Source organism: Mauremys reevesii, unplaced genomic scaffold (genome assembly GCF_016161935.1).
Source record: "Mauremys reevesii isolate NIE-2019 unplaced genomic scaffold, ASM1616193v1 Contig131, whole genome shotgun sequence".
Lineage (NCBI taxonomy): Eukaryota > Metazoa > Chordata > Testudines > Geoemydidae > Mauremys > Mauremys reevesii.
This window is the reverse complement of record NW_024100751.1, coordinates 160832-174764: the sequence shown is the minus strand read 5'-3', so window position 1 is coordinate 174764 and position 13933 is coordinate 160832. Positions and strand designations below refer to the sequence as shown.

Here is a 13933-nt window from a genome sequence, read left to right as displayed (position 1 = left end):
CCACTACTAAATAAAGAGCGGCAGTATGAGGCTGGGAGTCCTCCAGGAGCCCCCACTGGGGCATTACCCCTGGAAGGCAGTAACGGATGGGCCCCTTTCTCCTGCCCGCTTGCTGGATCTCGCCACCCAGTGTGGGACTGAACATCAGTCTGGTGAATGCGCCGGCGGGGGCTAGTTTGTGGGTACAAAGATCTGAGGAGAACTTTCCCTCCTTTGGCGCTGCCCTGCCATGAGAGCGAAGGGGAGAGGAAAGGGCGGTAGCTGCAGAACCTACAGACAGAGCCATTTCCTTATGGCGCTGACAGGCCAGCTGTAGGATTCCTGGCCAGGGAAAGGAGGGGCAGATTTTCACCAAAGTACCATCACTTGTCACCCTGGAAGCCAGCAAGAGCATTGCAGCACCCTGTGCTGCAGAGGCCCCCTCGCTGCATGCAGGCTCAGGAATGCACGTCCTTCCCCAAGGGGAGCCTCGTCCCCAGGCTGCCCTCATCCTTGTCAGTAGGCCTGCGGGACACCAGGGTTCCCATCCTTTCTGCCATGTGCTCTCATGGAGAGTGAGAGGAAGGCGGGAATGGGCTCATGATTTATGACAATCCGTTTTCTGGCTAGGACCATAGCACAGGCCCTGCTAGCCCACCCCCTAGCCCCCATTCACATGTCCGCAGTTTGATGGGATCTCCTGTGAGCTGCCAGGCCTTACATCATCAAACAATGGCAGGAGTTGCTCAGCCACTTGCACAGCCGCGCAGCTGGCGCTCTGCCTGTCCATGCCGGCGAGGAGGTGTTTCAGCACGGCGATGGCCTTGTGGATGAGGGCTCTGTCTACCTCCTGGAGTCGCTCCAGGACATCTGGCAGCAGACGCTGGAGTTTCCCCACCTGTGTGAAACAAGGAGCTGCTTTACGAAACACCCTCCAGTGACCCAACAAGCCATTTCCAAAACAATGTCTGCCTCCCCTGCAGACAGAGGCATGGGAGCTAGGGGTGCTGGGGGTGCTGCAGCACTCCCAGGTTTTACGCAGGACTCTGCTCCTGGCCCCACACACAGGGTCCCAGCTGCCGGCCCTCGCCAACCCCAGCTATGGCCCCAGCCTTGGTCCCTTGCCCCATCCATCCCCGCCCCTGCCTCCTGGAGCCATGGCCCTGCTCCTGACCAAAGCTCTAGTGGTGGAGGGGTGTGGACAGGGGTAAGGGGGGGGGGTGCAGCACCTCCACTATAAAAAGTCTTCCAGCTCCCCTGCCTCCAGAGACATATTACAGCCTCAAAGCCTTTGCACAGCCAGCTAAGATCACGGGCAGTGGGTCTGGCAACCTGCAACATAAGCAGCTGCTTCCTTGTACCCCAGATCTCAGGGGATGGTTTTTATTAGCAGATATCATCCGTGGGAAGTTCTCTACACAACACGTTGACCCCAAATAAATCAAGTGTATTATTGTTCAAATAGCACCTCGAGGGCCTGTCTGCAATAAGGGCTTGTGCTGGGGGCTTTCCAGGCACAGTCAGAGACGGTCCCTGCCCTAGAGCTTACAGGCTAGACACACGAAGGAAGGATTTCTATCCCCATTGTACAGACATGGAACTCGGGCACAGAGAGGTTACGTGACTCGCCCACAGTCACTTAGGGAGTCTGGCGGAGCCAGGAACCGAACCTGGGTTCTCCTGAATCCTGGTCCTTACAGCCCAGCCTAGGGGAGGGAGCCAATATTGCACACTAGTTCTAGGGTTAGTCTGTTACTAAAAGCCAGATTCAGTCATTTCTGTATTTGGTTTTTCAACCTTTCAAAGACAGCCCCACAAAATCTCAACCGGCATCAGGGAAAAAATAGGTCATATACAGGCTAACCGGTTCCAGAAAGGAAAATGAACCACAAGCAAGTGAAAACCAGGCTGAAGTGCATGGACCGATGGGAATGGTGTGTAACAAAGAGAATTACAGTCACGCCCTCTCCATGTCTGATCTAGTCATAGTCCGGGTTTAATAAACCGGACTGACCCCCTATTCTGAGGCGAAGTAAATTATCATTAACGAGTTGCCTTCAGATTGTCTCCTCTTTACCAGGCTGTCAGATCTGTGTATTTAAGCCCCAAGGACTTTCTCTGCCTTCACTATATTGTGGGTATCAAACTTGTTATGAGATCTTAGCAGCAAAAGGCCCTTCCAGAGCTCTTCAGAGGAGCGAGTGCTGCGGGACAGAGCCGTGACGTCAACAGTTAAAACCTATGAGGCTTTAAAAGGGGATTTGTAGGAAAAAATGGTTCCTAATTGTAGTGAAATGGCTCTATCCAAGCGTCCCTGATCACTGGGGTCGCCAGCATTCCCTGGGGGTCTAGAGTCTGCAGCTCTGCTGCTACTCTAGTGCTAGGGTTCTTTGGATCACAGAGACCCCAGACACAATCAGGCCCAGCTGTGCCAGATGCTCCACACACCTAGAGACGCACCCTGCAGGAGCCAGGCCCTGCCCTGCAGAACAGCAGACAAAGGCCAGGCAGGGGCTTGCCCAAGGGCACCCGCAGGTCAGTGGCAGAGCCAGGAATAGAAGCCAGGGCTCCTGACTCCAGGCCAGGGCCATACCCCCTGGGAAGGTTTCAATGACCCCAGCCCTGCAGCAGCTCCCTGCGGTTCTGGGTTTATCCCCCAGCCCTCCTCCCCTCTCACCTTCTCTGGGAGACGGGCCAGATTGAGAGGCCTTTGAGCCCCAACCAGCGCACCACGGTCTGGTGGTCTCTCAGCTGCCTGCTCATCTCCTCCACGATGGCGTCTTCCAGCCCGTAGCCAAGGTCAGGGCACTGGAGGAGCTAACACACCAACAGCAAATCAAGCTAGAGAACGGGGCTGGCCTCTCGCGACTCATCTCTGCCACGGGGCCCTTAGCTCCACTGGCCAAGGCCCGGCATGGGCTGCATGCAGGGCATCGCGATTGGTCACTGTGTGGGCCCCACTGAAACGCTGCTAGCGCGACGGCCCCTCGAGGCTCCAGCTGAGATCAAGGCCTGCCCTGCTCCCTCACTAAGGCTCAGCTGCACACGGAGCAGTGGTGTGGGGGGTGGGGTCTGCAGCCTTGTGCTCCAAAGGGTCGCCCGGTCTGCGGGGGGCAGGTGAACTGGCCATGAATGGGCAGGCGGCTGCCCGGCCTGCGCATGGCACACGGATGTCAGAGGGGGCTCGAGGGCCGAGGTCACACAAGGGACCATTCTATGGAACTGAGCCTTGGGGAACAAGAGACACCTGACCCTGGGCCTTGCTCCAGCCCCATGACACCAGCTGGGACAGGTAACAATGCCCAGACTGAGTGACTCCACCCCTAGGGTTGTAGGAGCTTTCCCTGCCCCTGCTCACCCACCCACCCCCAGGGCCTTCAGGGCCACCCCTCTCTTGGCCATAGGCATGAGCGGCAAGTTCCATTGGCCCATGATGCCTGGGCACCATGGGCCTCAGCCCCACCTTTCCCCCCACGTCTCCCAGGCCATTTAAAACAGCCTGGGGCCCCCACCACCACTGGCAGCGCAGCAGAGCGGCCTCCTGCCTGCTTGCTCCCATGGCTGCCAGCCCCTCCCTGTGGCCCCTGGGTGGGGTGGGCGTGCCCCTGCAGCCAGTAGGAAGCTGTGGGGGCAGTGCCTCGGGGTAGCAGCACATGGAGGGCCCCCGGCCTGCCCTGCCTAGGAGCCCCAGATAAGCGCCGCACCCTCCCAACTCCTCCCAGAGCCTGCCCCCCCACCCCTTTCCCGACCCCACTCTGGCCCCCAAACTCCCTCCCAGAGCCTGCATCCCCACCCTCTCCTGCACTCCCACCCTCTGACCCATCCCAGAGCCTGCACCCCAGGCCCCCTCCCCCACCCAAACTCCCTCCCAGAGACTTAGGCAGGTTGGGGGCAGAGTTTAGGGGGGCAGAGTTTGGAGGGGCAGGTTCTGCTGAGCACCACCAAAATTTCTACAAATCTGCTGTCCCTGGCCATAGGTCAGCCCCATGCCCCAGTCACCGCTGGGCCGGGGCTCTTCTCACGACCCTCACCCGCTGGTGAGGCTCACCTGAATGAAGAGCGCCACGGCCGGGACGTACCGCCTATCGTCCCGATCGCTGAGGATGGCCATCAGATGGTAGAAAATCCAGTTTCGCTCCTGGAAATTGAGCGAAACCATGGCCCTGGCATAGGAAACACAAACACCACATCATCAAGGTGGGCAAGGACTGGTCCTCCATTTATGAATCTAACCAGGACAGGGGATCCCGGGCGACTAGTCACGCGCAGCTGGCACGGACTAGTTCCTGCTGGCTTAAAATGCCCAGCGGCTTATGTGCTAGAGACCCAAACCCTTAATCACTCGACAGGGAGCCCTTCCATGAGGCCAGCTCTGAGCACGTAGTGCTGTGGCTGCAAGAGAACTGCAGACAAAGAAGGGTGTCGGTGGGGTCGGTGGTCTTCCTCATGTGCCCAGATATTGGGTGATGAGAGACAGAAGGGTGGGTGAGAGAATATCTTAGATTCACCCAAGACAAGCGCTGGAGCTTTCTGTGTTAGCTTCTCTCTCACCCACAGTCACTGGGCCAACCAAAGACATTCCCTCCCCCACCTTGTCTCTCTCATGTGCTGGGCCTGACAGGGCTACACCAACGCTGCGGAAAGACATGGCGGAGGCTGTCTTTGCCCAGCCATGCCTGCCAGAGCCACGCAGGAAGCGGTTTACGCCAGGCAGCGCAGGGTGGAGAAGTAGCCGACTGACCCCTTGGCCAACAGCACAGAGGCTGCGGCCTGTTCCATGCAGGCGATTGGGAGCCGTCTCACCCAGCAGGGAAGGCAATGTGGCCGTGTCCTGGGCCAGGAGGAGCTGCTGCTGTGATCGGTTCTGGGCAGCACTCACCGGGCAAGCAGGCAGACACCTTTGTGGTGCGTGTCAGAGCTCATGAGCAGGTCCCAGCCGCCCTGCTTCATCATGAAGGTGACCTGCTCCTTGTAGCCAGCGCATAGAAGCAAAGCTTCCATGGCCTTCACCGCGAACCTGTGTGCAGAGCGAGCCTCTTGTTACTGAGTGAGCCCAGGCCAGGCCCTGCCGCGTGCCTGCGGGCGACGCTGCAGAACCCAGGCTGGGTGTCGGGCTGGCGGTACCTGACGGGGCTGAGGGGTGCGGCCGTGTCCTCCTGGTTATGCTCCCTCTCCTGCGAAGCAGTGTGCTGCACTGTGTGGGTGACGTGGAAGAGCAGCGCGACGTAGAGCTGAGGGAAGAGCTCCTTCACCTCCTGCCTGCAGGCCTGCTCCTGCAGGATCACATACACGGCTCTTGTGGCCTGCAGCTAAGAACAGGAGACAGACATCACTGCAGGGATTTCGTCCTTCCCACGCTCCCCCCAGGGCACCTAGAGGGGTGGGGGTGGGCTGGGGGCTAAGGCCTGGGATGCTGGGTTCAATTCCTAGCCTGTGAGACCTTGGCTAGAACCACACAAGGGACTTTGGCCCAGCGTGGCCATGCCCAGCTGCATGTGCCCTGCTGCCCAGTGGACTCACAGCCCTGGGTTAAGTGCCCAGGCTCCGTATATGCTCCAGAGAGAGAGTCAGTTGGGCCAATTGTTAAAGCGGGTGAAAGGGATGGGCTGGGTAATTTCAGGCCTGTCAGCCTGACATCGATCCCAGGCAAGATAATGGAGCAGCTGGTATAAGATTCAATTAATAAAGAATTAAAGAGGATAATTTATTTAATGCAAATCAACAATTTTTCGATGAGATGACAAGTTTGGTAGATAAAGGAAATGGTATTGACATAATGTATGTAGACTTCTGTAAGGCGCTTGAGTTGGCGCTGCACTCCAGTTTGATCAGAAACCTAGAAGTTACAAAAGTAACGTGGCACACATGAATTGGATTATAAAGTGGCTGATAGGTCTCAAAATGTAATTGTAAACTGGGAATCAGCATTGCACAGGTGTGTTTCCAGGATGGTCCTAGCAGGGATCGGGTCTTGGCCCTACGCGATTTAACATTTTCATCAATGACCTGGAAGAAAACCTCAAATCATCACTGATAAAGTTTGCAGATGACACAAGAATTGGGTGAGTGGTAAATAATGAAGAGGATAAGTCACTGATACAGAGCGATCTGAATCACTTGGTAAACTGGGGAGCAATCAAACAGTATGTGTTTTAATATGGCTCATTGTAAATGAATACATCTAGGAACAGGACGAGGGACTCTATCCTGGGAAGCAGAGACTCTGTAAAGGACTTGGGAGTCCTGGTGGATAATCAGCTCATGTGATCCTGGGATAAATAAACAGAAGAATCTAGAGTGGGAGTATTTGGCACTGGTGTGACAACTGCTGGGATCCTGGGTCCAGTTCCGGTGCCCCAATGCAAAAAGAATGTTGATGAATTGCAGAGGGTTCAGAGAAGAGCCATGAGAATGATTAAAGGACGAGAAACCATGTCTTATAGTGATAGGGTGACCAGACAGGACAGGGGTTGGGGGTAATAGGAGCCTATATAAGGAAAAGACCCTAAAATCAGGACTGTCCCTATAAAAATCAGGACCTCTGGTGAGAGATATAGGGAGAGACTCAAGAAGCTCGATCTATTCATCTTAACAAAGAGAGGGTTGAGGGTGACTTGATTACTGTCTATAGGTATCTCCCTGGGAAACAAATATTTAGTAATTGGCTTTTCAGTCTTGCAGAGAAAGGTCTAACATGATCCAGTGGCTGGAAGTTGAAGGTAGACATTCAGACTGGAAATAAGGCATAAACATCACAGTGAGAGTAATTAATCATTGGAAGAATTTACCCAGGGTGGTGATAGATTCTCCATCACTGACTATTTTTGAACCACGATGGGATGTTTTTCTTCAAAGACCTGCTCTAGGAATGATCTGGGGGCAGTTCTCTGGCTTGTGTCAGGCAGGGGATCTGACTAGATGATCGCAGAGGTCCCTTCTTGCCTTGAACTCTATGAAGCTAAGAGTGAGGAGCTGCCTAAACCAACCAATAGGAAATGCGGAGGAGAGGGATGTGGCCTAAGCCCCACCCCTAAAGGGAATTTGGTATCTATCTCTACTTGGGAACACTTAAATAGTCATTGGAGCAGAGTTTTGACCCCAGGTCTCCCAGTTGGGTACCCTAACCACTGGGCTAGAGACAGTGGTGTAGTCGAAAATATGAAGGTCCTGGAATGCCACTAAAATACTGATTTTCTTCAATATGAATTATAGAAATTCACATTTTATTTGTCTACTGAATTTCTGGTACAGTAATCCTGGGCTAAACCAGGCATGGCTGGAGACAGGCCAGCTGTCCAAAATAACAAGGTATTGGATTTTTTTTTAATTGTACACCCCATAGTAGCTATTCAATTTATTTTAAATGTTGAAATCATTGTGCTGAAATGCCATTACTGTGTATGCAATAGAATACAATAGAAATGCCATTACTGTGTCTACAATAGAATATGTAAAAGATATAACTCTAGACAGAAGTGTACAGTACAGTGGTACCAAACCAATGAATGCGTAGCAAGTTTTCTTTTTACTTTAGCCTATAGGCTAATGAAAATAGAAAATAAATCATGCTGCTGCACTACAGACATTACTGTATCAGGCTGAAATAATAAAAGTTTATTTTAAATGTAGCTAGTAGGCTACACAAGTAACACAAAATCCATCAAGGCATAACGGGCTGGAGTAGCAAAGGCCTGCTGGAATGCATTGATCTAATTTTACAAATATTTCCACAAAGCGTCTTTCTCCATATTGTATTTTCTGTGTCTGTGAATCAGAGGGAGAACAAGGATGTCTGAGCCAAGTTCTGGCACAGCTGAGAGGATGCCACATGGAAAATGAAGGGCCATGTAGCTTGCTAAACGTGAGTGATGACGTATGCGGAATAAGCCCCTTGCTACATTTCCATTCACAATCATAGTCATGTGGCTGAGGTATGGCTACACTTGCAGCTGTACAGCACTGGGAGTTAAAGCTGTCTTCGTACAGCTGCGTAGGGAAAGCACTGCAGTCTGTCCACACTGACAGTTGCCAGCGCTGTTGTGGCCACATTTGCAGCATCTGCAGCGGCATTGGGAGCAGTGCATTATGGTCAGCTATCCCAGCGTTCCAAGTGGCTGCAACGTGCTTTTCAAAAGGGGGGGTGGAGTGTGACAGGGAGCGTGGGGGAGAGAGAGTGGATTTTGGAGCCAACACTGTGTCAGCAGCTGCCTTGCAAGTTCCAACCCCTCCTAGCCCTCTCTGACTCACTGAAAGTGAACAGCACCTCTTTGTTTTTCCTCACAGACCAGAGAAGCAGCCGCTCGCCGAAACGGACCCTCCTCCCTCCCCTCTATTCAAGCAAACACGAGCTGTGGGCCTTCCAAAGGAGCCCTCTGCCTCTGCTCATTTACAGCAAACAGGAGCTGGGTTTGTTTTTGATAAGCAGCTCCCGGGCCCAGAGTTTACAACAAAACAAAGAGCGGAACCTTCACTTAAAAGGGTTATGGGAAGCTTCCGGAGATCAGTCACTGCATACTAAGGTTATTCCCTGTTTACACTGGTGCCCCAGCGCAGCAGCAGCACAATACTCTTTATTCCTCTCGGGGAGGTGGAGTACAAGCGGCGCTGTAGCCATGGAGATACAGCGCTGTATGTGCCTTGCCAGTGTGGACGGGGAGTGAGTTACAGCGCTGTTGGTGGCTTTATTGCGCTGTAATTCTCAAGTGTGGCCAAGGCCTTAGATAAAGTGAAAAGGAGGTAGGGCAGCTGTGTAACCAATCTGGTCTGTCACTGACAGGAATTGTCAATGCCTAGCATGACTCTCTTGATTATACTGGTCAGAAGTGCCAGCTGAGCTGAAACCACTGCTCAGCTCCACGCGTGTGATTTCATGCAGCATGGCTGAAGCCTGGTCTACACTACAATGGGGGTTCTAATTAGGGTACGCAAATTCAGCTACGTGAATAGCGTAGCTGAATTCGAAGTACCCTAATTCGAACTACTCACCCGTCCAGACGCGGCGGGGTCGAACTCCGCGGCTCCCCCGTCGACTCCACCACCGCCGTTTGCACTGGTGGAGTACCGGAGTTGACTGCGGTGCTTCCGGAGTTCGAACTATCGCATCTAGATCAGACGCGATAGTTCGAACTCCGAGAAGTCAAACTCACCGCGTCGACCCAGATGGTAAGTGTAGACTAGCCCTGAGTGTGAACGTGGATTTAGGCCTTGGCTACACTTGAGAGTTACAGCACAATAAAGCCACCAACAGCGCTGTAACTCACTCCCCGTCCACACTGGCAAGGCATATACAGCGTTGTATCTCCCTGGCTACAGCGCTGCTTGTACTCCACCTCCTCGAGAGGAATAAAGAGTATTGCGCTGCTGCTGCTGCTGCTGCTGCGCTGGGGCACCAGTGTAAACAGGGAATAACCTTAGTACGCAGTATCGACTCATCCCACCCCCCTTTCTGGCTCAGGTTACAGCCTCAGGTACTGACCCTCACCTAAAGTCATCCCCTGCTCTCCCATCCCCCATGCAGACAGTCCCAGTAAAACTAAACACCATTTCCAGGTCAATCCATCCCTCTCCCTACAGCGTCACAGGGCTATAGATAACAAAATAAAATTCACCAAAGACAAATGTGAGGTGCTACATTTAGAGAAGAAAAAGCAAATGCACAGATACAGAATGGAGGATAACCAGCTGAGAAGGATCTGGGAGCTGTGGTGGATCACAACCTCAGCATGAGTCAGCAATGCGATGCTGTTGCAAAAAAAGCAAATGCAATTTTAAGTTGCATTAACAGAGGTATAGCCAGGGCCGGCTCCAGACGCCAGCGTGCCAAGCGCGCGCTTAGGGCGGCAATGAGAGCCGCAGGGGGCGCGCTGCCTGTCGCCGGGAGGGCAGCAGGTGGTTCCGGCGGACCTCCCACAGGAGTGCCTGCGGAGGGTCCGCTGGTCCTGCGGCTCCGGTGGACCTCCCGCAGGCATGGCTGCGGATGCTCCACTGGAGCTGCGGGACCAGTGGACCCTCCGCAGGCATGTCTGCAGCAGGTCCACTGGAACCGCGGACCAGCGACCGCCAGAGCACCCCCCGTGGCGTGCCGCCCTGCTTGGGGCGGCAAAATTACTAGAGCCGCCCCTGGGTATAGCATGCAAGTCATGGGAGGCGATAGTACCACTCTACTCAGTGCTGGTTAGGCCTCAGCTGGAGTACGGTGTCCAGTTTTGGTCACCAATGTCTAGAAAGGATGTGGAGAAACTGGAAAGGATCCAGAGGCGAGTGACAAAGGTGATCAGAGGGATGGAACACAAGCCATAAGAAAAAAAGGCTGAAGGAACTGGCTATGTTTTGTTTGGAAAGGAGGAGATTAAGGGGGGACTAGATAATGGTCTTCAGATACTTGGAAGGCTGCCATAAAAAAAGATAGAGAAAAGTTGTTCTCTCTTGCCACAGAGGGCAGGACAAGAGGCGATGGGGTCAAACTACAGCACAGCAGATATAGATTAAGCCTCAGGAAAAACTTCCTAACTGTAAGAAGAGTAGGACGATGGGAAAGATGCCTAGGGAGCTTGTGGAAACTCTTTCGCTGGAGGTTTTCAGAAGGAGGCTGGAGCCATCTGTCCAGGGTGGGTTAGAAACAAGAAGTCCTGCATTGTTGCAGGGGGCTGGACGAGCTGACTTTGCGATCCCTTCTCACCCTGTGATTCTATGAGTGCTGCTGAATAGCACCAGGAGAGCGTTTCGGCGTGTTCCGGCTCGAATATAGCACTGGCTAAAGTCACACTCTCTCTCTCTTTGGCCCAATGACTATACCCCGTGGGAGACTGAGAGACCCCCTCAGGCCATGATGGGGACACACGGCACTCCTTCCCTTGCTGCAGGGGCTGGTACTTACGGCCAAGGGGGGGAAGCCAGCCGGTCTCTCAGAGAGCTGATACCGTCGCCGAGCCGGCTCCTGCAGCCTGCTGACCAGCTCCCCAAGGATCTTTCTTGAGGTGTTGGGCTGGGATGTCAGCATCTTCCACATCTCCGCAGCAACACTGCAAAGGGAGAGAGCCAGTGGCACCCGATCAGAGCCCTGCCAGCCTCCTGCACCCCTCGGCACTGGCACGCCTGCTGGGTCTCCCCTCACCGGCCGGCCCTTTGTTGCCCTCCTGCTCCTGCAAGGACCCCGTTGGCTGGTGCAGGTTACATGGGGCCAGGTCTGAGTGTCAGCCACAGGAGAGGCCGAGGGATGCCGTACAGGGTTTTGCAAATTGGCCTGTGTCCAGGGCAAGCCAGCCTGCAAAACCCTCCAGGAGAAGCAGCAGCTCTGCAGGGAGCAGGAGATCTCTGGAGGGTTCTGCACTCCCCTGTCTCTGGCAGCGGGACCAGTCCGGGGGACCCAGAGTGCAAGTGGTGGTAGCCGCAGCCCCGTACCTGTCACATGACCGTGAGCAGCCCAGCAGGGTTCCGACCACCTCCTCGCTGAACCGGTAGCCCAGCAGGAGAAGGGCCCTGCGCAGCTCCTGCCGGGCAAGTGGCTCGCTGATGGAGTCCAGGTGGTTATAAATGCTCCTCACAGCCTCTGACATCTGGAAGGGAAATGGGGAGTTGGGGGCCTTGGCTTCCTCGCACGGCTATTGATCTGGGGAGCCAAGGACCTGCTGCACCTGAGAGCCATCTGCCCTCCCAGAACCTCTTCACCAGCCCCAGGCCTAGAACACAGCACTAGTTCCCAGCCTATCGATTCATAGACTGCAAGGCCACAAGCGGTCATGGTGATCACCTAGACCAGGGGTAGGCAACCTATGGCACGTGTGCTGAAGGTGGCACGCAAGCTGATTTTCAGTGGCACTCACACTGCCGGGGCCTGGCCACCGGTCCAGGGAGATCTGCATTTTAATTTCATTTTAAATGAAGCTTCTTAAAAATTTTCAAAAATGTATTTACTTTATATACAACAATATTTAGTTATTTATTATAGACTTATAGAAAGAGATTTTCTACAAACATTAAAATGTATGACTGACACGTGAAACCTTAAATTAGAGTGAATAAATGAAGACTTGGCACACCACTTCTGAAAGGTTGCTGACCCCTGACCTAGACTGACCCCCTGCATTTCACAGGCCAGAGAACTGCCCCCCAATAATGCCTAGCATCCAGAGACAGAGTCTCCCACGGATGGGCTCCCCCAGCACAGTGTTCTCACTGCAGCTCTTACCCTCCACCAGCGGAGGCCGGGAACCTCCAGGATCGTATGCAGCATGTTCCTGGCCGTCACTGCGTCATGGACGCTGGAGTCTCTCATGCCGTCGATAGCAGTGAGGAGAAAGTCCATGCCTTCAGACGGCTCCAAGTACTTCCCAAAAATCTGAAACAAACTGCGCAGTGAAACCCCTTTGCTGCCCAGCGCGGATCCGGTCAGTGGCCTAGCAGCCAGGACTGGCCCGGCCAGGAGTGCAGGCAAACCCCACTCTTCCGGGACAGGCCTGGCTTACTGCACCTGGGCAGCACAGTACCCAGCCAGCAATCGGAAGCTGTCATGCATGGCAGAGGCCAGCGTGGCAGTGCACGGGGGCACAATACTGCGCAGCACGGATACACTGTCTAGTGCTCAGCAGGGGCTGGCGCTCATGCGCAGATGCAATGATGCCTTTTATTGCATTAATCTCTGAGGAAGCTCCCAGAAACCTGACAAGGAGCTGGGATCAGCTTTGGATGAGCCCCATTGCATCTTGGGATGTGTCATGTAAGGAGGCATATTGGGCTGCATTAGTAGAAGCACTGCCTGCAGATGGAGGGAAGTGATTATTCCCCTCTATTCGGCACTGGTGAGGTCACACATGGAGTATTGCGTCCAGTTTTGGGCCCCGCACAAGAGAAAGGATGTGGACAAATCAGAGAGAGTCCAGCAGAGGGCAATGAAAATGATGCGGGGGCTGGGGCACATGACTTGATAGCAGCCTTCACTACCTGCAGGGGGGTTCCAAAGAGGATGGAGCTCGGCTGTTCTCAGTGGTGGCAGATGAGAGAACAAGGAGCAATGGTCTCAAGTTGCAGTGGGGGAGGTTTAGGTTGGATATTAGGAAACACTATTTCACTAGGAGGGGGTGAAGCACTGGAATGGGTTACTTAGGGAGGTGGTGGAATTTCCATCCTCAGAGGTTTTTAAGGCCTGGCTTGACAAAGCCCTGGCTGGGATGATTTAGTTGGGTTGGTCCTGCTTTGAGTAAGGGGTTGGACTAGATAATTTCCTGAGGTCTATTATTCTATGAGGTGGAGTGGGCCATAGGCAGGTCTCTGTCCCAGCTGGATGGGGTTAGTCTGTCCCTTCCCCCTGACTCCTAGGGTGTTAATTTCTGACTCCTGATAACTCTGGGCACAACAATCCCAGGAAGCACTGACTGTAGTTACCAATGTGATATTTCTGGTGTTGGTGACCCAGAAGGCTGTCTCAACTTGACTGTTCTTGAGGATCTGCCGATACTCTGCACCGAGCTTCCTCAGACTTTCAGCTGACCCAGGGAGGGGAAACAGACAACAGGCAATATAAATCAGACCTTGGTTAGCAAACGGGAGTTTTGCAAGGAAGTTTAGAGAGGGTGTGTGAGAGACAAGTACATCTAACAAACATACTGTAAACTCAGGCCAATAACCTGTTCCCCCATCCCTCCCCCAAACTAAACAAACTAAACCCCCTGGAAGAGTAAAAATAAACCAGGCAGAAGGGCAGCAGCAGCGTGGGGCTCTCCAGTTGATTGCACTGAATGCAGCATGTACGATTACCAGCCCTGTGGGCAGGTAGCATATGTGGGCATTTGGCCCAAGGAGCTACTGGCCATCGGAGACCAGGAGACCAGAGGGGCTGAACTGGTGGAGCCAAGGGAGACAGTGAGGTACATAGAGGAGACTTTTAGGGATGCAGTAGAGTAGTCCCACCCCCAGTCTGACAGCCTCTGTGCTGCTGAGGAGGGTGAAAGTTTCGGGG

The 13933-nt window shown here is 53.8% G+C and overlaps 1 protein-coding gene across 1 annotated transcript in view; it reads right to left on the bottom strand.

Moving 5' to 3' along the window:
• Positions 1-640: 640 nt before the first annotated feature.
• Positions 641-13933, bottom strand: part of LOC120392991 (maestro heat-like repeat-containing protein family member 7) — a 31031-nt gene continuing 17738 nt past the window's right edge. Inside the window, exons 10-19 of the mRNA XM_039517642.1 lie at positions 13360-13460; positions 12167-12316; positions 11380-11534; positions 10856-11000; positions 5104-5288; positions 4859-4996; positions 4028-4142; positions 2657-2796; positions 2108-2183; positions 641-877 (exon numbers count right to left, since the gene is read on the bottom strand). Coding sequence (XP_039373576.1) covers positions 641-877; positions 2108-2183; positions 2657-2796; positions 4028-4142; positions 4859-4996; positions 5104-5288; positions 10856-11000; positions 11380-11534; positions 12167-12316; positions 13360-13460 — 1442 coding nt within the window. The remainder of the gene's footprint in view (positions 878-2107; positions 2184-2656; positions 2797-4027; positions 4143-4858; positions 4997-5103; positions 5289-10855; positions 11001-11379; positions 11535-12166; positions 12317-13359; positions 13461-13933) is intronic.